Source organism: Agelaius phoeniceus, chromosome 5, assembly GCF_051311805.1.
Source record: "Agelaius phoeniceus isolate bAgePho1 chromosome 5, bAgePho1.hap1, whole genome shotgun sequence".
Classification (NCBI taxonomy): domain Eukaryota; kingdom Metazoa; phylum Chordata; class Aves; order Passeriformes; family Icteridae; genus Agelaius; species Agelaius phoeniceus.
This window is the reverse complement of record NC_135269.1, coordinates 72,897,123-72,920,193: the sequence shown is the minus strand read 5'-3', so window position 1 is coordinate 72,920,193 and position 23,071 is coordinate 72,897,123. Positions and strand designations below refer to the sequence as shown.

At 49.7% G+C, this 23,071-nt stretch overlaps 1 protein-coding gene across 2 annotated transcripts in view; it reads left to right on the top strand.

Annotated features, from left to right (window-relative positions):
• The window catches only part of AHCYL2 (adenosylhomocysteinase like 2), a 67,168-nt gene that overhangs the window by 37,973 nt on the left and 6,124 nt on the right, over nt 1-23,071 (top strand). For both annotated transcript variants that reach the window (XM_054630932.2, XM_077179320.1), the window contains exons 3-12: nt 6,510-6,653; nt 7,999-8,099; nt 9,170-9,272; nt 13,036-13,130; nt 16,388-16,494; nt 17,623-17,739; nt 19,340-19,403; nt 20,360-20,448; nt 21,840-21,910; nt 22,066-22,160. In XM_054630932.2, the coding sequence (XP_054486907.1) occupies nt 6,510-6,653; nt 7,999-8,099; nt 9,170-9,272; nt 13,036-13,130; nt 16,388-16,494; nt 17,623-17,739; nt 19,340-19,403; nt 20,360-20,448; nt 21,840-21,910; nt 22,066-22,160 (986 nt within the window). The remainder of the gene's footprint in view (nt 1-6,509; nt 6,654-7,998; nt 8,100-9,169; nt 9,273-13,035; nt 13,131-16,387; nt 16,495-17,622; nt 17,740-19,339; nt 19,404-20,359; nt 20,449-21,839; nt 21,911-22,065; nt 22,161-23,071) is intronic.

Below are 23,071 nucleotides of genomic sequence, written 5' to 3'. Positions count from 1 at the left end.
TGGTCACTCAGCTCCGGGCAGGGCTGCTCTCTCCAGAAGATGGAGGTTCTGATCTGATCCTGGACACCACAGTCCCAGGCTGCATCCCGGTTTTTGTGGGAATGCCAACTGTTCCTCGTCTCCTTTCCCAGCTCCCGGCTTGCTGCTTCCTCCGTGCTGCTTTGCAGGCTTGGAGCAACCTCCAAAGTCTCTTCCAGAGGTTGGGATGAGCCCCCCAGAGGCTGGGCACACTTGGGTGACCCATCCTGCGGGCACTGACTGCGTTTCCATGGAAAAGGGAGAAACTCAGGAATGCTCATGCCACATTCTCTCCAGAGGCACATCAGCCCAGGCTCTGTTGGGAATCCACAACTCCATCTGGTCCTGGAGCACCTGGGAATGTTTGGGACTATTTCTGCAGACTCTGAGTCTGCTTATCCTGGCCGATGTCACCGTGGCCGCTCCCAAGTCACAGCTGGAAGGACTTGGAGCAACTTTGGGGAATTCTGCTGCTCTCCTTGCAATTAACATCAGAATTGCAATTAATTATCTTGTGCAAATGTTCAATTTCCTGCTAATGAAAGGAGCGAGACTGGCATTCCTGATGGAGGACTTCAGTTCCATGATGGCAGATGGATGATGGATGCATGGATGGATGATGGATGATGGATGGATGGATGGATGGATGGATGGATGGATGGATGATGGATGGATGGATGGATGGATGGATGGATGATGGATGGATGGATGATGGATGGATGGATGGATGGATGGATGGATGGATGGATGATGGATGGATGGATGATGGATGGATGGATGGATGGATGGATGGATGGATGGATGGATGATGGATGGATGGATGGATGGATGATGGATGGATGGATGATGGATGGATGGATGGATGGATGGATGGATGGATGATGGATGGATGGATGGATGGATGGATGGATGGATGGATGGATGATGGATGGATGGATGATGGATGGATGATGGATGGATGGAGGATGGATGGATGATGGATGGATGGATGGATGGATGGATGGATGGATGGATGGATGGATGATGGATGGATGGATGGATGGATGGATGGATGGATGGATGATGGATGGATGATGGATGGATGGATGATGGATGATGGATGGATGATGGATGGATGGATGGATGATGGATGGATGGATGGATGATGGATGATGGATGGATGGATGGATGATGGATGGATGATGGATGGATGATGGATGGATGGATGATGGATGGATGGATGGATGGATGGATGGATGGATGGATGGATGGATGGATGGATGATGGATGGATGATGGATGGATGGATGATGGATGATGGATGGATGATGGATGGATGGATGGATGATGGATGGATGGATGGATGATGGATGATGGATGGATGATGGATGGATGGATGATGGATGATGGATGGATGATGGATGGATGGATGGATGATGGATGGATGATGGATGGATGATGGATGGATGATGGATGGATGGATGATGGATGGATGATGGATGGATGGATGGATGGATGGATGGATGGATGGATGATGGATGGATGGATGGATGGATGGATGGATGGATGGATGGATGATGGACGGATGATGGATGGATGATGGATGGATGGATGGATGGATGATGGATGGATGGATGGATGGATGGATGGATGATGGATGGATGATGGATGGATGATGGATGGATGATGGATGGATGGATGGATGGATGGATGGATGGATGATGGATGGATGATGGATGGATGGATGATGGATGGATGGATGGATGGATGGATGGATGGATGGATGGATGGATGGATGATGGATGGATGGATGGATGGATGATGGACGGATGATGGATGGATGATGGATGGATGGATGATGGATGGATGATGGATGGATGGATGATGGATGGATGGATGGATGATGGATGGATGGATGGATGGATGGATGATGGATGGATGGATGATGGATGGATGGATGATGGATGGATGGATGGATGGATGATGGATGGATGATGGATGGATGGATGATGGATGGATGGATGATGGATGGATGGATGGATGGATGGATGGATGGATGGATGGATGGATGATGGACGGATGATGGATGGATGATGGATGGATGGATGATGGATGGATGATGGATGGATGGATGATGGATGGATGGATGGATGATGGATGGATGGATGGATGGATGGATGGATGGATGGATGGATGATGGATGGATGGATGATGGATGGATGGATGATGGATGATGGATGGATGGATGGATGGATGATGGATGGATGGATGGATGGATGGATGGATGGATGATGGATGGATGGATGATGGATGGATGGATGATGGATGATGGATGGATGGATGGATGGATGATGGATGGATGGATGGATGGATGGATGGATGGATGGATGATGGATGGATGATGGATGGATGGATGGATGGATGATGGATGGATGATGGATGGATGATGGATGGATGGATGGATGGATGGATGATGGATGGATGGATGATGGATGATGGATGATGGATGGATGATGGATGATGGATGATGGATGGATGGATGGATGGATGGATGGATGATGGATGGATGATGGATGGATGGATGGATGGATGATGGATGGATGGATGGATGGATGGATGGATGGATGGATGATGGATGGATGATGGATGGATGGATGGATGGATGGATGGATGGATGGATGGATGGATGATGGATGGATGGATGATGGATGGATGGATGATGGATGATGGATGGATGGATGGATGGATGATGGATGGATGGATGATGGATGGATGGATGGATGGATGGATGGATGGATGGATGGATGGATGGATTTTTTTAGGTCAGCCCACCTGGATGACCCAAGTGCTCAGCATTGTGTGTTACCCACCACAGGCACGTTCTGAGGGTGGGATTAGGACAGGAATATCTGGAATTCCAGGCCTCTGACTTCATCCTGGTGACGTTTCATATTTTTGGAAGGTTTTACAGGGCATAAACCGGTTTTGTCCTTATTTGGTGCCTGTAAGAGGCTCAGGCCACCCCTTTTTTGCCCTTTGTGATGCCAATTTAGGCAGCCATGAGTGGACCCTCACCTCAAATATCAGCAAAGCCAGACTTGGCTGAGTTTAGGCTCTGATCTGGGCTTTGCTGGGGCAGGACATGGATGGAGGTCGCCTGAGACCTGCTGCTTTTGGATAATGGAAATCATGGAATCCTGGAATGGTTTTGGTGGGAAGGGACCTCAGAGTCCACCCAGTGCCACCCCTGCCATGGCCGGAGCACCTCCCACTGTCCCAGGTGGCTCCAGGCCTTCTCCAGCCTTGGGACACATCCAGGGATTTGGAATCCTCAGCCTCTCTGGACGGAGATTCAAACATGTAACACAAATAATCCAGTTGATGTTTCAGTTTTCTGTAGCTCACAGAATGCCAAGCCCAGGGAGGAAGTTTTTTTTCATTAATCGATTTTGGAGAATATTTTTATTAAACTGTCCCATCAATTAATGACAGGAATCCTTTCCTTTCAGTCCTTGTTTTTCATTTTACAGAAAAGCAAAGGCAAAATTGACTTTCAGAGATTTGGTTTGCTGTTATATTAACTATCAGCATTCATTTAATTACTGCAATTATATGTACACTTCTATACTTTAGATTTATTTAGTAGTATAGAACCTCCTGCTTATGAAAATCTGGTGACTCCAGGCAGGATTTTTTCGTTCAAAAAATTACTTTTAACCCCCAGAACCAAAACTCCCTGGTTTTTAAGCAACCTCTACACAGATTAACTCTCTTCAAGGAACTAATCCTCTTCCAACTAATTAATCCTTTCTCCTGGAGCCCTTGACATAGAGTTTGGTTTTATACAAGGTGCCCTTTGTGGTTAATCCTGGCTCCTGGTCCCTGGGGATCTGCTGTGGGATTGGGATCAGAGCTGGAGCCCCGCTGCCCCCAGGGGTTGTTGGCAAGGTGGGGCTCAACACTCAGCAAGGATGGGGAGAAATTCCAGCAATGCCTAATTCCCTCCTAATTCCCTGGGATCGGGAGCTGGGCAGCTCTGGGGGAGCCTGGCACACCCACAGCACCCAGGCTGAGCTTTTTCCTTGGAATCCTGGAACCCTTCCCACGAGCCAGAAGGGAAAGCTTGAGCTTGTTGGGTCCTGCAGGAAGCACAACCCCATGGCCCCAAAAGTTTAACAACTTTTTTGGGGTTTTTGTTGTGGAAATGTCACTGGAGCTGATCAGGGTAGAAGATTGTTGGATTTACTCTGAATGAATGAAGGGGCTGTTGGAAGCCATCCCCACTCAAGGCCTGGATGCCACTGGAATGCTGTGGCTCTCTGGGAATGCTGCTAGGATCAGCACTGCAAGAACCTCCCCCACTTCCTGCTGCCCCATTCGCCTGGTGCAGGTTTGGGGTGGAAAGAAACTGGGAATCTTGACATTGGCTGGAGCAGCTCCCATGGGTTCCAGAGGCCTGTGGGGATGTGGAAGGAGGAGTATCCATCACCGTGTCCATCATTCCCAGATATCCAAAGTATCGGCCAGCTCCATCAGGGCCATCATGGATGGAGCTGTTCCACCACAGAATTCCTCTGCGGTGGACACGAAATCATTGGATTGGATGCCAGGCCCCAGGTTCAGTTTACAAGCACCACAGGAGCTGGAGAGGAAGGACTTGGAGCAGAACAATTCCTTAAGGAATGAGGGAACGGCCAGCTGGGTCCTGGAAGGGTCACGTGGAGAGGAAGGACTTGGAGCAGAACAGTTCCATGAGGGATGAGGGAATGGCCAGCTGGGCCCTGGAAGGGTCACGTGGAGAGGAAGGACTTGGAGCAGAACAGTTCCATGAGGGATGAGGGAATGGCTGTGTGGATGAGGACTTGGAGCAGAACAATTCCATGAGGAATGTGAGAGTGGCTAGCTGGGTCCTGGAAGGTTCACCTGGAGAGGAAGGACTTGGAGCAGAACAATTCCATGAGGAATGAGGGAATAGCTGTGTGGATGAGTTGGGTTCTGGAAGGGTCACGTGGAGAGGAAGGATGTGGAGCAGAACAATTCCATGAGAAACGAGGGAACGGCCAGTTGGGTCCTGGAAGGATCACCTGGAGAGGAAGGACTTGGAGCAGAACAATTCCATGAGGAATGAGGGAATGGCCAGCTGAGTCCTGGAAGGGTCACCTGGAGAGGAAAGAGGAGCTGGGATTTGGAGCTCATTGCATTTCTCTGGCTGCTGGTGCCAGTCCTGGAGGATGGAAGGAGAGGTTTGGTTTCCCACAGTGGGGGAGGATTCCAGAGAATCCAAAAATGTGGCACAATCCGAAATCCAAATTCCAGGAAGATGTGGCACAAAGGATTCCTTCAGCTGATCCAAAGTGGTGGTTGATCCATCGTTACTCTAATCAAAAATGGATGTGATTTTATTCAAGTACATGGGATTTTAGGAATCCGACAGGAAAGGGGATTTCTAACTCCATGAAGGGCTCTTCCATTGGTCTAATTCCATAATCAGAGGTTTGGAGCACTCTGATAAGGAAGGAAGATGATTATTGACAGCTCCTGGAGTGAATTCAGCACATCCACACCCTCCCTTCAGGCAGAGCCTCAGTCCCATCCCATGGGGCTCAGGACAGGATCCGGTGATCCCCAGCTTTCCAAGCAATTCCCAAAATCCCCTGAGGTGGGGAGCCAGCAGCTCCCTGGACAGTCCACAGCAGGCTTGTGGATCATCCTCCCAGGGGAGAAGTTCCTTCCAACCATCCCACATGAGCCTCCCAAGCAGCAGCAGCAGCTCATCCTCACTGTGAGGGAACACCAAAACGGAGCATTCCAAGGATTGGGAACCCCACAGAAATGGGATCATCATCAACTCACCCGACTGTTTGGGATGAAATAGGGTCTGAAATTACAATTCTGCTGGTTTGGAAGTGCTCTAAACCTCAGCAGGCATTTTGTGGGATGTCTTGGAGCTGTGGAGGCCTGAATTTCGGGAGGAGAGGGAGAAGGTTTGGGAAGAGAGGTGGGAGAATTTTTGGGGAATGAGGTGGGAGAACTTTGGAGAGAAAGGTGGGAGAGCTTTGGGGAGAGAGTTGGGAGAGCTTTGGGAAGAGAGGTGGTAGAACTTTGGGAAGAGAGGTGGGAGAGCTTTAGGAAGAGAGGTGGGAGAGCTTTGGGGAAGAGAGGTGGGAGAAGTTTGGGAAGAGAGGTGGGAGAGCTTTGGGAAGAGAGGTGGGAGAAGTTTGGGAAGAGAGGTGGGAGAAGGCCGTGGAGATGAGCCCCGGTGGGAACCAGGCAGTGCTCAATCCCATCACCTCTGCCGTGGCGTTGAAGTAGAGGTTGATGAGCATTAAGAATTCATCCCAGGTGAATCCAGCTGGGAAAATTCCCCTTGTGAGGAGAGGGAGAGATCCCAGCTGGGGACGGAAGGAGCTGGGGTGGATGGACACCCCCTGTGGGCCACCCACCCCTTCCCTGTGGGTGCCGGGGGTTTTGGGAATGTTTTACCCCGTTCCTGACCCGCCCTGCTCCCTGCAGCTGCCTCCTACACGGACAGCTCTGACGATGAGACCTCGCCCAGGGACAAGCAGCAGAAGAACTCCAAGGGCAGCAGCGACTTCTGCGTCAAGAACATCAAACAGGCCGAGTTCGGGCGCCGCGAGATCGAGATCGCCGAGCAGGGTAGGGGCTCCCGCCTCTGCTCCTCGGGGCTCCTCCTGCCCCAGATTGTTGGGATGGGAAAGCTCCTGGGGGGTTTGGAGGGATGGGAAAGCCTCTATGGGGTTTTGGGGGATGGGAAAGCTTCTGTGGGGATTCTGGGGGATGGGAAAGTCCCTATGGGGTTTTGGGGGATGGGAAAGCTTCTGTGGGATTTTGGGAGATGGGAAAGCCTCTATGGGGTTTTGGGAGTTGGGAAAGCTCCTATGGAGTTTTGGGGGATGGGAAAGCTTCTGTGGGGTTTTGGAAGATGGGAAAGATTCTATGGGATTTTGGGGGTTGGGAAAGCTTCTGTGGTGTTTTAGGGGATGTGAAAGCCTCTATGGGATTTTGGGGGGTGTGAAAGCTTCTGTGGGGTTTTGGGGGATGGGAAAGGAGTTACAGGGCTGTGCTGTGTGGTTCCAACTACAACCATTAAGGGACTATTCTATGGTTGAAGTTATTTTGTTAAATCAGGTGAAATCCATCCCATAAACATCACAATTTTGGTTTATCTTGATTACCTCCAAAAAATAAAAAAGCAAGTGCCAGACAGGGTTTGGATATTGGAGAGGTGGAGCAAATCAGCAAATCTCAAATCTTCAGCCCAAAGCTGATCTTCCTGCTGCCTCAGCTGGGAGGCAAAAATTTGAACAAAACGGGAAAATCCAGCAGGATTTGGGGTCATTTTGATGGATTTGGGGTTTTCTCTCAAGGCTTTGGCTGTTTTGAAGCTGCCACAGCCATGCAAATTCATGGGAACACCAGGCAGGTGTTCTTGACCCCATTCCTATTGGGATGAGAAAGCTTCCATGGGATTTTGGGGATGGAAAAGGAGGTACAGGGTTAGGAGTACTCTGCAATCAAACTCATTTTGTTAAATCAGTAGGAAAGATGAAATCCATCCCATAAATGTCACAATTTTGGTTTAGCTTGTTTACCTCCAAAAAATAAAAAAGCAAAGGCCGGGCAGGATTTAGGTGTTGGATGCTGGAGAGGTGGAGCAGCAAATCCCAAATCCTCAGCCCAAAGCAGATTTTCCTGCAGCCTCACCTGGAGGCAAAAATTTGAACATAACAGGGAAAACTCCAGAGGGATTTGGGGATTTTGATGTGTTTGTGATTTGGGGATTTTGATGTGTTTGGGATTTGGGGATTTTGATGTGTTTGTGATTTGGGGATGTTGATGTGTTTGGGATTTGGGGATTTTGATGTGTTTGCTCTGGAGGCTTTGGCTGTTTCGAAGCTGTGTGAGTTTATGGGGATGCCAGGTGTTCCTCCTGAGCTGTTCCCACCCCATCCCTATTTTCCTTTTCCCGTTTCCCCCGCAGAGATGCCGGCGCTGATGGCTCTGAGGAAGAGAGCTCAGGGGGAGAAGCCCCTGGCCGGAGCCAAGATCGTGGGCTGCACTCACATCACGGCACAGACAGCGGTGAGAGCCCCAAACCCAAACCCAAACTGGGCATTCCCACTGCTCATCCCCTAAACTGACCCCAAACTGGGCATTCCCACTGCTCATCCCCTAAACTGGCCCCAAACTGGGCATTCCCACTGCTCATCCCCTAAACTGACCCCTAACAGGGCATTCCCACTGCTCCTACCCTAAACTGACCCCAAACAGGGCATTTTTACTGCTCATCCCCTAAACTGACCCCAAACTGGGCATTCCCACTGTTCATCCCCTAAACTGACCCCAAATATGGCATTCCCACTGCTCATCCCCTAAACTGACCCCAAACTGGGCGTTCCCACTGCTCATCCCCTAAACTGACCCCAAACAGGCCATTCTCACTGGTGTTTTTGCAGATAACCCCCAATGCTGCTGATTTCCATGGTGTTTCTATAAATAAAACCCCCATTTTGGCTGATTTCCATGGTGTTTTTGCAGATAACCCCCAGTTTTTGTTGATTTCCATGGTATTTTTGCAGATAACCCCCAATGCTGCTGATTTCCATGGTGTTTCTATAAATAAAACCCCCATTTTGGCTGATTTCCATGGTGTTTTTGCAGATAACCCCCAGTTTTTGTTGATTTCCATGGTATTTTTGCAGATAACCCCCAATGTTGTTGATTGCCATGGTGTTTCTGTAAATAAAACCCCAATTTTTGCTGATTTCCTTGGTGTTTTTGCAGATAACCCCCAGGTTTTGCTGATTTCCATGGTGTTTTTGCAGATAACCCCCAGTGTTGCTGATTTCCATATTATTTTTGCAGCTAACCCCCATTTTTTGCCGATTTCCATATTATTTTTGCAGCTAACCCCCAATGTTGCCGATTTCCATATTATTTTTGCAGCTAACCCCCATTTTTTGCCGATTTCCATATTATTTTTGCAGCTAACCCCCAGTTTTTGCCGATTTCCATATTATTTTTGCAGCTGCCCCCCCTTTTTTGCCGATTTCCATATTATTTTTGCAGCTAACCCCCATTTTTTGCCGATTTCCGCGGTATTTTTGCAGCTAACCCCCCTTTTTTGCCGATTTCCCGGTGTTTGTGTGCAGGTGCTGATGGAGACGCTGGGAGCGCTGGGGGCTCAGTGCCGCTGGGCCGCCTGCAACATCTACTCCACCCTGAACGAGGTGGCGGCTGCGCTGGCCGAGAGCGGTACGGACCCGGCATTCCCTGCTCTGCATTCCCTGCTCCCGCCCTTGGGGCAATTCCGACGGCATTTATGGGGAATTTCCTCCGGGATTTACGGGGAACTCCTCCTGGGATTTATAGGGAACTTCTGCTGGGTTTTATAGGGAATTTTTCCTGCATTTGTAGGGAATTCCTCCTGGGATGTACAGGGAATTCCTCCTGCATTTATAGGAAATTCCTCCTACATTTTATGGGGAATTCCTCCTGGGTTTTATAGGGAATTCCTCCTGGGATTTATAGGGAATTCCTCCTGGACTTTATGGGGAATTTCTACTGGGTTTTATAGAGAATTCCTCCTGGGTTTTATAGGGAATTTCTTCAGGGATTTGTAGGGAATAACTCCTGGGGTTTATAGGGAATTCCTCCTTAACTTAAAGGGAATTTCTACTGCATTGACAGGGAATTCCTCCTGCATTGACAGGGAATTCCTCCTGCATTTATAGGGAATTTCTACTGGGTTTTATAAGGAATCCCTCCTGGGTTTTATAAGGAATTTCTCCTGGATTTTATAGGGAATTTCTACTGGGTTTTATAGGGAATTCCTCCTGCATTTATAGGAAATTCCTCCTACATTTTATGGGGAATTCCTCCTGGGTTTTATAGGGAATTCCTCCTGGGATTCATAGGGAATACCTCCTGGGATTTATCGGGAATTTCTACTGGGTTTTATAGAGAATTCCTCCTGGGTTTTATAAGGAATCTCTCCTGGGTTTTATAGGGAATAATTCCTGGGATTTATAGGAAATTCCTCTTGAACTTAAAGGGAATTTCTACTGCATTGACAGGGAATTCCTCCTGCATTGACAAGGAATTCCTCCTGCATTTATAGGGAATTTCTACTGGGTTTTATAAGGAATCCCTCCTGGGTTTTATAAGGAATTTCTCCTGGATTTTATAGGGAATTTCTACTGGGTTTTATAGGGAATTCCTCCTGCATTTATAGGAAATTCCTCCTACATTTTATGGGGAATTCCTCCTGGGTTTTATAGGGAATTCCTCCTGGGATTTATAGGGAATTCTTACTGGGATTTATAGGGAATTCCTCCTGGGATTTATGGGGAATTTCTACTGGGTTTTATAGGGAATTTCTACTGGGATTTATGGGGAATTTCTTCTGGATTTTATAGGGAATTTCTTCTGGGATTTATAGGGAATTTCTGCTGGGTGTTATAGGGAATTCCTCCTGCATTTTATAGGAAATTCCTTCTGCATTTTATAGGGAATTACTCCTGGATTTTGTAAGGAATTCCTTCTTCATCTTATAGGGAATTCCTCATGGATTTTATAGGGAATTTCTCCTGGATTTTATGGGGAATTCCTCCTGGGTTTTGTAGGGAATTCCTCCTTCATTTTGTAGAAAATTCTTGCATTTTATAGGGAATTGCTTCTTCATCTAATAGGGAATTCCTCCTGGATTTTATAGGGAATTCCTGGGTTTTATAGGGAATACCTCCTGGGTTTTATAGGGAATTTCTGCTGGGATTTATAGGGAATTTCTCCTGGGTTTTATAGGGAATTCCTCCTGGGATTTATAGGGAATTTTTCCTGGGACTTATAGGGATTTCCTCCTGGACTTTATAGGGAATTTCTTCTGGAGTTTATAGGGAATTCCTCCTGCATTTTATGGGGAATTTCTCTTGGAATTTATAGGCAATTTCTACGGGGATTTATAGGGAATTCCTCCTGAATTTTATAGGGAATTCCTCCTGAATTTTACAGAGAATTCCTCCTGCATTTTATAGGGAATTTCTCCTGTATTTTATAGGGAAATCCTGTATTCTATGGGGAATTCCTGCTTCATTTTATAAGGAATTCATCCTGGATATTATAAGCAATTCCTTCTACATTTTATAAAGAATTCCTGGATTTTATAGGGAATTTCTCCTGGATTTTATAGAGAATTCCTGCATTTTATAAGGAATCCCTCCTGCATTTTATAGGGAATTCCTGCTGCATTTTCTGGGGAATTTTTGCTGCCCTGTTGTTTTTAACTCATTTATCACCCTTTGGAGGGTTTTTCCCCTGCATTCTCTTCAGTTTAGAATAAACCTACAGCACAAAATCCCTCCTTTCCAAAGCTCTGGAACTCTTGGAATGTTTTGGGGTTTTTTCTAGACTTATCCAGGTAAAACCCCTGGACTTACCCAGGTAAAATCTTTGATCTTTCCCAGGTAAAATCGTTGGTAAAAATGTCATTTATGAGCTGAAGCTGGAAGTGGCTTTGCTCAGAGAAACGAAGCTAAATTTGGTTTAAATTCTGTAATTTGGGGCATAACTCAGGTGAAAGAGAGAATTTGGGGGGAATGTGATTCATGGAGCAGAAACTGAGCATGTGGGGGTTACCTGGCTAAATCCAGGGCTTTTCCCTAAAACCAGGATTTTACCTGGGTGAGGCCACAGGTTTTAACCTGGATATGGCCGGGGATTTTACATGGAAAAAGATCAAGGGTTTTACCTGGATAAATCCAGGGATTTTACCTGGGTAAGGCCAGGGATTTTACATGGAAAAAGACCAAGGGTTTTACCTGGGAAAGGCCAAGGGATTTTACCTGGATAAAAAAAGGGATTTTACCTGGATAGGGCCAAGGATTTTACCTGGATAAGACCAGAGATTTTACCCAGCTAATACAAGGGTTTTACCTGGATAAATCCAGGAATTTTACCTGGGTAATGACAGGGATTTTACCTGGGCAAAACCAGGGATTTTACATGGAAAAGACCAATAGTTTCACCTGGATAAGACCAGGGGTTTTACCTGGGTAATGCCAAGGATTTTACCTGGATAAATCCAAGGATTTTACCTGGGTAATACCAAGGATTTTACCTGGATAAATCCAGGGGTTTTACCTGGATAAATCCAAGAGTTTTACCTGGGTAATGCCAAGGATTTTACCTGGATAAATCCTAGGGTTTTACCTGGGCAATTCCAAGGATTTTACCTGGGTAATGCCAAGGATTTTACTTGGATAAATCCAGGGGTTTTGCCTGGGTAAGGCCAGGGATTTTACCTGCATACAGTCAGGGATTTAACTTGGCAAAGTCAGGAGATTTACCTGAGTAAGTCCAAGGCTTTTACCTGGGTCATGCCAAGGATTTTATCTGGATAAATCCAGGGATTTTACCTGGGTAAGGCCAGGGATTTTACCTGGGTAAGACCAAGGGTTTTACCTGGATAAAGCCAGAGATTTTGCCTGGGCAGGTCCAGGGATTTTACCTGGATAAGTCCAGGAGTTTTACCTGGATAATTCCAGGGATTTTACCTGGATAAGACCAAGGATTTTACCTGAGTGAGACCAAACATTTTACCTGGGTAAAGCCAAGGATTATACCTGGATGAGGCCAAGGATTTTATCTGGATAAGACCAAAGAATTTATGTGGATAAGACCAGGGATTTTACCTGAGTGAGGTCAAGGATTTTACCTGGGCAAGTCCAGGGATTTTACCTGGATAAATCCAGGGGTTTTACCTGGATAATTCCAGGGGTTTTACCTGAGTAAGCCCAAGGATTTTACTGGATAAAGTCAGGGAATTCACCTGGCTGAAGCCACAGGTTTGACCCCGAGCTCTGGGACACCCAGAAGAAGCCAAACCCGCCGTGGGTCTTGCTGGCTGGAGCTGAGTAACAATTGAATCTATTAAATTAACACATGAATTAATAAATCAGTGTCCAGGAGCTGATTCCCACGGGATTTTCCTGCCCTTAAGCCCCTGTTCCTCCCTGGCCAGGGTTCCCAGTGTTTGCCTGGAAGGGCGAATCCGAGGACGATTTCTGGTGGTGCATCGACCGCTGCGTCAACGTCGAGGGCTGGCAGCCCAACATGGTGAGTTGGGCAACACCTGGGGAGCTCCCACCTGGAAAAATCCCACCTGGAGAGGGAGGGAAAGGCAGCTAAAATCTCCTGGATCTCACCAAGCGAGGCTTGGTTTCAGTGCTTCCAAAAGAAGCTGCATTAATGCTGTTTTTTGGGGCGTTTTGTTTGATTTCAGAGCATCTTGCTGCAGTTTAAGCTGCTAAAAATGGCTCCAAATCAGTATTTTTGAGAAGAGCTTTTCACCCTTTTCACCCTTAAATTCTCACCTTTGGCTGAGGTGATTTTTAGGAACAAAGCCCAGATTTTTCTGTGATTTCCACACTTTAAACCACACAAACCTCAGGTACCCAACTCCCTTTTTATCCTGCCCTTGTTTCCAGGGAAAACAGGAACCTGGAATTGGGTGAGCAGAATAATTTTCAGCTGTCAGATGTGCTGTTTTCATCACAGTTCCCCAAGGATTTTGAGCCCTGGAGCTCCTGATCTAAATATGGGAAGTGATCAAAGGTGGAAACGTGGATCTGAGTTGGGTTTTTACCAATGTTGGCTCGTTTGAGGTGGGATTTTTGTCCCTTCCAGTCGCTGTCACCTTTAAAAAGAGCCAGGAACATCAAAAAAATCCACCCCCGAGGTATCAGACTGAGTCTAGACCTGAGAGCAGCTTTGTTCTGCTCTTTGAGGAATCATTTCCCATCCAAAATGTCACTTTTGGAGCAAGTCAGAGTCCCAGAAAATGCAGAATTTGCTTTCCCAGGATCTCTTCATTCTGGGACTGATTTCAGACCTGCTCCTGGAGCATGGAAATGATGGAGGGAGCACCAAGATCTTGGAGCTGTTCCCAGAGATTTTTGCTGGATTTTAGAGATCTGTGGTTTTAGAGATAAGAAATTTTTATAAATGGTTTAAGAGATAAGAAATGGGACACTGGGTGAGGAACAGGATGTGAGAAGGATCCTAAAGTCATGGAATTATGGAATGGTTTGGGTTCCACAGGGACACCTCCCACTGTCCCAGGCTGCTCCAAGCCCATCCAGCCTGGCCCTCACATTCCATGGATCCAGGGGCAGCTCCAGCTGCTCTGGGAATTCTGTGCCTCTCTCAGTTTTCCCATCATTGCTCCCTGGTCCTTGGACACGGGGCCAGTTTATGAGCATTCCATTCTGGGAATCCTTCCTGGGAGGCTCTGGGGATTCTGACCTTCAGGGGAAGGCCCCTTCTGGACAGGAATAGTTCAGAAAAGGGATTTTTTTTTTTTTTCCTGGAAAATATGGAAGCTGTGAGGTTTCCCTCATGGAAGAGCCTCTCCAGGGATTTTCTGCTGGAGAAAATGTTGGATGGAAGGGCTGAGGGAGGGAGTTGGTGACCTGCAGAAAAGCTCCAGGGCTGCCACGCCTGCTTTTCTCTAGGAAAAACAATTTCCATCTCAAATAAATTGGTTTTCCCCCAAAACTCCAACCCAAACCTGCTTGGAAGAACAGGAACGAGGCCAAAGCAGCAAAAAGCTGGGAATACTGCAGGGATGTGGGATGGGCTGTTGGGTGTTGGGGTGCCACACCAAGGTGGCCTCCCAGCCCCTCCAGGGATCCCCTCTGTGGGCTTTGCATCCCTGCTCTCCCAGGAAAGGGGAACCTGCCAGGGGCTGGATTCTCCCTTGGAAGAGGATTAAACATTGAACAGGGAGAGTCCTGGGAGCCAGGGAATTCCGGATTCTGGATTCCAAATTCCTCCCTGGCTGGCCCAGGAGAGCTCCCAGTTCCTCTGAACCCTTCCCAGGCTGCAGATGGGACACGGAGCCGGGGATGGATTCCCTGGAGGACACCCTGTGCTCCCAGGAGCTCTGGAGGAGCAGCTGCTCCCTGGCCAGTGGAAATTCCGGCAATTCCAGAAAAGGCGGGAACGGAGCACGGCGTTCCCAAGGAGCTCTGTGTCCCCGGGGGGCAGCGTGGTGGCCCCACCAAGCCACCAGCAGAGCTGGGCAGTGTCCCCTCTGTGCCAGGAGAGGGAGAGCTCCTTTTCCCTGGGAAGGCTCCGGAGGGTCCCTGCCGAGCTCCAGCTGCGGCAAACGGGGAATGGGGATCTGGGACACCCCGAATTCCCCAAATCCCTGCAGGCCACCTCCTTCAACTCCTGGCTGCTGTGGGATGGGGAAATTCGGGGGGATGCCTCAGGGCAGGGCCCTTTCCTGGCCTCAGGACAGCTTTCCCATATTCTGTGAGGATTTCCCAGTTCTCACAGAATTCCCATATTCTTTTCATGGAATTGGGTGTCCCTGAACCCTCCTCAGCGTCCCTTGGGAAGGGATCGAGCAGCCTCTGGCCAGGGGACAATGATTGATGATGATGATGATGATGATGATGATGATGATGATGATGATGATGATGATGAAGTGAGAAATCCTGGAAGAGGAGGAGGTGGAGGAGGACAACGATGCAGGGAAAAGTTTTTGACGTCAGTGCATGGAATATGGAAGGGTGATGATGAGGATGATGAGGATGATGATGCCGACAGAATTTCTTGTGTTGGAGTAGGGAACATGCAAAGAAGAGGATGAAGATGATGATGATGATGGTGATGATGATGAAGTGAGAAGTCTTTGATCTCAGTGTGTGGAATATGGAAACAGGAGGAGGAGGAGGAGGAGGAGGAGGAGGAGGGTGCAGTGAGAAGTCTTTGACTTTGGTGTAGGGAATGTGCAAAGAGTGAGATGATGGTGATGATGATGATGATGATGATGATGATGATGCAGTGAAAAGTCTTTGACATCAGTGTGAGGAATATGCAAGGATGATGATGATGGTGGTGATGGTGATGATGATGATGGTGACTCTGAGGCTGATGGTGGCCGTGTTGCTGTCACCCTGTGCGGCCCCTGGACCCTTCTCCTGCCCTGGGTGACCTCTGCTCCCCGTTTTCCCTGGAATCCAGCAGGGTTCTCACACTTCCCACCTTGCCCAGGCCACCGGGGCCTCCTGGGGGCAGGAGGATGTGGCAAAATCCACGCTTGGGTTTTTTCCTTTTCTTGGACCTTTTCTTCTCCAGGGGACCCCTCTGAGCCCAGCACCTCCCCTGGGTGCCATTCCAGGTGTTTCCACACACCTAAGACTGGCCAAGAGCTTGGACCTCTCTTTTCCCTGGAATTCTGAGGTTTCTGGGACTGAGTTGTTTTCCTGCCAGAGTTTCCCTCTCCTCACTCCTCTCCAGTGTGTTCCTTGCAGCAGTGGCTCCCTGGCCAGCCCCAGGTGACTCTGTGGCTGTTTTCATTCCAGATCCTGGACGATGGGGGAGATCTCACCCACTGGATCTACAAGAAATACCCCAACATGTTCAAGAAGATCAAGGGCATCGTGGAGGAGAGCGTCACCGGGGTGCACAGGTTTGGCACAGAGCTCAGCCCTGAGCCCCCTCCAGCAGCTGGGCTCTGCATGGAAACTGCTTCAATCTGAGCAGGACACCTGGGGCTGCTCTGGGCTCCCACGAGGAGCAGGAGCCCCCCCTGGGGTGGGAGGAGAGGCTCTCACCTGGTGTGGAGATGGAACAGGAGGGATGAGGAGCACAGCCCTGCCCTAAATCCGTGGGAAGAAGCGAGATTTGGGAAGAGGAACTGAGCTGTTTTTGGGGAAGGGAGAACATGAGGGATGAGTGAGTGAAACCCCTGAGTCCCTGGCAGGAGCAGAGCTGGGGTGGGAGCAGCTCTGGGGGCTGGGAGGTGTCACAGGAGGTTTTCCATGGAATTCATCCCATCACAGGTGCCAGGGAATGGGGAGCTGAGGAGAGCAGCACTGTTTGCTGAGTTCCTGCAGGGGGAAAGGCTTGGCTGCAGCTCTGAGCTGGATCAGAGCTTGGCCAGAGGTTCAGGCAGCTCCTGGAGCAGGGAATGAAATGTGTGAAACAGGGAAGTGGCTCCAGCTCTGCACCAGTGGGGTCAGGAGGAGGACTGGTGATATTTTTAGGATCTGAAATCCCAGTGTGGGAAGAAGAGATTTCCAAAGGCAGGTTCTCGTTCCCAAGGGCTGGAGCAGGAACAGGATTTTCAGACTCTCTTGGAAGAAGAGCCACAGTGAGGTGTTTAAATTCATTTTTAGTGATTTTCCTGCTATGAGGAGTTGAGTCTGTGCCCAGAGCTGAGAGCAGGGGGATGATGGAGAAGGGAAGGATCCAGGGAGAGCTTCCAGCACATTGCAGGCCTGAAGGGGCTCCAGGAGAGCTGCAGAGGGACTGGGGCCAAGGCCTGCAGGGACAGCACCCAGGGAATGGCTCCCAGTGCCAGAGGGCAGCCAGGGATGGGATCTTGGCAATGAGGAATTCCTGGCTGGGCTGGGATTGCCAGAGCAGCTGGGGCTGCCCCTGCATCCCTGGCAGTGCCCCAGGCCAGGCTGGACACTGGGACAGTGTCCAGGGCCCCTGCCATGGCCAGGCTGATCTTTAGGGTCCTTTCCATCCCAAAGCCCCTGAGAGCAGGGGTGAATTCCCTGGATAACCCCTGGCTCTGTGCCTGTGCCAGGCTGTACCAGCTCTCCAAGGCAGGGAAGCTCTGCGTGCCAGCCATGAACGTCAACGACTCGGTCACCAAGCAGAAGTTTGACAACCTCTACTGCTGCAGGGAGTCCATCCTGGATGGGTGAGAGGGGTCCCAGGGGAATGGGGAGGGATCCCAGGGGAATGGGGAGGGATTCCCACAGGGAATGGGGAGGGATTCCCAGCAGGAATGGAGAGGGATTCCCATGGGGAATGGGGAGGAATCCCCACGGGGAATAAGGAGGGATTCCCAGCAGGAATGGAGAGGGATTCCCAGCAGGAAACAGGGAGGAATTCCCATGGGGAGTGGGGAGGGATTCCCACGGGAATGGGGAGGAATTACCACAAGGAATGGGAAGGAAATCCTGTAGGAAACAGGGAGGAATTCCCATGGGGAACGGGGAGGAATTCCTGCAGGGAGCAGGGAGGAATTCCCATGGGGGAACGGGAGAATGGGGAGGAGTTCCCACAAGGAATGGGGAGGAATTCCCACAAGGAATGGGGAGGAATTCCCACAGGGCCCTGCTCTGCTGCCATTTGGATCATCTTGGCTCAATTCGTGTGTCAGAGAATAAAATCCTTCCTTACCTCTGGTGCACATCAGAATTCCTGTCCTGTCCCTCTCCCCTTTGGATAAAATCTGCCTGTGTCCCATGTGTGTCCCTCTATCCCTTTTTTCTCTCCAGCTCTTTATTCCCTTTCTTTCCATGGAATTGGGTGTCTGTGTCCCTGCAGCCCCAAATTCCATCACAGCCAAGTGAGGCTGGGACAGGTTTTGTCCTTGTTGTGACATCGTTTGTGGCACAATCCATGAGCAATCTGTGAATTTGGGATGTGCAAGGAACGGGGAATGGGAATAACGAGGGGGTGAAATATGGGAACAGAATTCCCAGAGCAGCTGGGGCTGCCCCTGCATCCCTGGCAGTGCCCAAGGCCAGGCTGGACACGGGGGCTGGAGCAGCCTGGGATGGTGGGAGGTGTCCCTGGGATGGGATGGGATGGAATGGGATGGGATGGGATTTAAGGTCCCTTCCAACCCAAAAACTCCTGGGATTCCATGCAAACACCTTGGGGTAAATTGGGATTTGGGCTCAGCCTGGTGCAGGAGTTTCAGACAGGGTCAGGGCAGATGAGAGCAGAGGTGCCTCAGAGCTGCTGTGGGTTTTAGCTGAATTCCCCTGGAAAAGGGAGGGAATTTCACCTTCCCTGCACTGCTAACCTATTTACTCCAGAGCTAAAAATAGCCTGGAATGTAGGACACGCTCAGGGAGGGAGCAGGAGGAGAGCAGAGGAAGGGGCAGCTTCATTTGGGAAAAGCTCTGGGATCCTGGCAAGGGGTTCCCACTGCCCTGCTGCTCCTGGGGCTCTTCCTTGGGGGGCACTTGGGGTTGGCCATAAAAATTCAGATTGAAGGATTTTTGGAGAGGATTTTTAATATTTTGGGAGTGTCAAAACAAAGGGCAAATGAATAAAAATCAACAAAAAAAGGGCTCCAAACCCAAATTCCGTCCTTTTTGTTGGAAGAACAAAAGAACCCCAACCCTTCCAAAAGGAAAAGGGAATTTTTAGGTGCTTTTGGGGTTTTCCCTTCCCCTGGAATTTCAGGGATGCAGGGTCCAGCTGTGGCTCCATCCTTGGAGCAGCTCTTAGTGCTGGGCTGGAATTCTGACCTTTAATTGGGTTTTTTTCCCCTTTTTCCTCAGCCTGAAGAGGACAACAGACATGATGTTTGGAGGGAAGCAGGTGGTGGTTTGTGGCTATGGGGAGGTAAGGGGCTCCATTTTCCCAGTTTTCCTCCTTTTCCCACTGGGAATTCCATGTGTAAATCCTCAGCACAGCTTCCTCCACCCTCAGGTCTTTGCTCTGCACCTGCAGGACCCTCCAAACCTCAGAACTTTGCCAAAAACTGAAAATTTTCTTCATTTCTTTATTATTAAAGAGGTGCCAGAGCTAAATGTTAAAAACAAAAAAATACATTAAATATTCTGTGTATCTTTAATATCTGGACATTGGCATGCCCACATATTGATACAACACATATTTCTGTCATTTTAATATTATATTTAATCTGAATTTACTAAAATCAGAGGTTCTGCAGATGTTCTGGGCATTCCAGTGTGGTCAAGGGAGGATTAATCTTGATTTATCCCTTCACCCACCCTCTCTCCCCATGGGAATATTCCTCTTTTCCCAGTTTCTCCCAGGACCAGTTCACACCAGTTGCAGTGGGTGCTCTACTGGAATATTTTTAATGTCCAAGCAGCTGGAATGGGTCTGTTTTTCCTGCTGTAATCCCATTTTTGGGAACATTTTAACCTGGATTCCCTGCACTGCCTATGCTGGGCAAAGGTTAAAACTCATTAACCCTTTGAGATTAATTACCCCTAAAGCTTCCTGAGTGGAGCAAAGGCTGCAGGAGGCTCTGGAACTTCCCTTGGGATCACTTGGGATGTTTTGGGGGAAAAGAATCCCTGGGACCAGAACCAGTGGGGCTTTTAGTGCCCATCTTCCCTAAGGCAGGCCTGGGTCTCAGCTTGCTCCAGCTCCAGGGGTTGGTGCCCCAGCAGCGGGGTTGCTGCCCCAGGAATGGGGTTGCTGCCCCAGGAATGGGGTTGGTGCCCCAGCAGTGGGGTTTGGTGCCCCAGCAGTGGGGTTTGGTGCCCCAGGGATGGGGTTGGTGCCCCAGGGATGGGGTTGGTGCCCTGAGCCTGTCCCTGTTGCAGGTGGGGAAGGGCTGCTGTGCTGCCCTGAAGGCCATGGGCTCCATCGTCTACGTCACCGAGATCGACCCCATCTGCGCCCTGCAGGCCTGGTAGGGCTGGAACCCTCCCTGCCCTGGAAATCCCTTCCCAAAGGATCCCTGCAGCCCCAGCTCTGCCCTGGGGCCTGCCCTGGAGCTTCTCCTGCTTTATCCCATCCCAGAAATGCCCTAAAGCTTCTCCTGGTTTATCCCATCTGCCCTAAAACATTTCCTGCTTTATCCCATCCCAGGAAAGCACCCTGCTCTAAAACATTTCCTGGTTTATCCCATCTGCCCTAAAGCACTTCCTAGTTTATCCCATCCCATGAAACAGGCCCTGCCCTAAAGCAGTTTCCAGTTTATCTCATCCCAGAAAGGAGCCCTTCCCTAAAGCATCTCCCACTCTGTCCCATCCCAGAGAAGGGACCCTGCCCTAAAACATCCCCCAGTTTATCCCATCCCAGGAAAGGGCCCTGCCCTAAAGCTTCTCCTGGTTTATCCCATCTGCCCTAAAGCATCTCCAGTTTGTCCCATCCCACAGGTGCCAGGAGTTTGGGGTGTGGCTTGCAGGGATTTTGGGATGAGCTGCTGCTCCCTGGCTCTCCCAGGGCTGTGCCCCCACCTCACCCTGGGGGTGTTTGGGGTCCTGTGAGCCCCTGAACCCCTCTGGGTTTGGATCCTCCTCGTGCATCCCCAGCTCTGGGATCCCAAAAACACCCAGAGCCCCCCAAAACCCTCAGCCTGCTCCTCCCCAGGTTGTTGTGCTGAGGGGACTAATGAGTTCTAATTAGCAGAGCTGATGAACTTTTGGGCTGCTCTGTGACCTTCATCCATCCTCAGCTGGGAATTTCCAGCAATCCCTTCCCTTCCCTGCCCGAGGCAGCAGCAGCACAGGGCCCCTCTCAGGAGGAGCTTGCAGTGGGGAAAAGCTCAGGAAATGGGGACATGCAGCAGAAAAAAAATGACTTTTATTTTTTTAGTAACTACAATTTTGCAGCTTGTGAGAGGCACAGGAAGGAGCTCTGGGGAGGATTGTCAACAAATCCCAAAAAAACCCAGGCTGCCCTTGTTATCCCTGAGCTCACCTTGCTGGGGAGGGCAGGGCTCAGCACTCTGAGGGTTCTGCAGGTGCCTAAATAAGGATTTTGGGGTGGTGAGAGGCACCCACAGCTTTGGGGTGGTTTTTAGGATGCTCTAAATCCATCCCAGCCTGGATTCTGAGCAGATCCACAGCTCCTGGATGTTCCCTGCAGGAGGAACAGCTCTAAAAATCCCATCAGGGTCGAGAATTGAGGTTTGCAGATGAGAAGGCCTTGACAGGACATGGGAAAGCCCCAAAATCCCTTCTCACTTCTCCTCACACATGTCCCAGACCCTCCAGGATGGCCCCAGAAACTCCCAGTGGCTCATCAGGGGGTCAAAATCAGGATCTGGGCTCACTTTGTCCCTGTTTTCCCTCCCAGCATGGACGGATTCCGGCTGGTGAAGCTCAATGAAGTCATCAGACAGGTGGACATCGTCATCACCTGCACAGGTACGGGGCCAGCGGGGCGGGAGAGGGGGTGCACACCCCAAAGGGGCCCCAAAAGGGATCCACGCCCCAGAAGGGCCCCAGCCCAGCCTGGGCCTGAGGGAAAGCCCCAAAGGTGGAGCAGGACAGGGATTTATGCGGGGCTGTGCTGCTGGCAGGGAACAAGAACGTGGTGACCAGGGAACATCTGGACAGGATGAAGAACAGCTGCATTGTCTGCAACATGGGACACTCCAACACCGAGATCGACGTGGTGAGCACGGCCTGCGGGCCGTGGGGGCACAGCTTGGGGCTGCTGGGCTTTTAGGGGCGTGGGGTTTGCAGTCATGGTGCTTTGAGGGGACTTTGGCAGTGGTGGTGCTTTGAGGTAATGGTGTTTGCTTTGGGGTTACAGTGCTTTGGGGTGGTGGTGCTTTGAGGTAATGGTGTTTGCTTTGGGGTTACAGTGCTTTGGGGTGGCTGTGTTTGGGGTGGTGGTGCTTTGAGTGATGTTTTGGGGTGATGGTGGTTTAGGGCGGTGGCTGGGGGTGACAGTGTTCAAATGATATTTTAGGATAATGATGTTTTGGGCTGAACCGTGTTTGGGGTGACTCTTTTGGGGTGATGGTGTTTGGGGTTACAGTGATTTAGGATGATGGTTCTTTTAGGGTCAGAGTGCCCAGTTTTGGGCTAACAGTGCTTTAGGATAATGGTGCTTTGGGACAATGGTGTTTGGGGTGGTTGTGCTTTGAGTGACACTCTTTGGGGTAATGGTGTTTTGGGGTGATGGAGTTTTGGGCTGACAGTGTTTGGGGTGACTGTTTTGGGAAGATGATGTTTGGGGTGATGGTGTTTCAGACTGGTGGCATTTTCAGCTGTCACTGTTTTGGGTGATGGTGCTTTGGGATCATGGTGTTTTAAGGTGATGGTGCTTTGGGGTTACAGTGTTTTAGGATGATCGTTCTTTGGGGCAGTGGTGTTTGGGATGATGGTGCTTTGGGGCAACTCTTTTAGGGTCAGAATGCTTTGGGGTAATGGTGGTTTGGGTTGACAGTGCTTTAGGATGATGGTACTTTGGGGGAATGGTATTTGGGGTGGTTATACTTAGAGTGACACTGTTTGGGGTGATGGAGTTTTGGGCTGACAGTGTTTGGCCTGGTGGTATTTTGGGGAGATGGTGTTTTA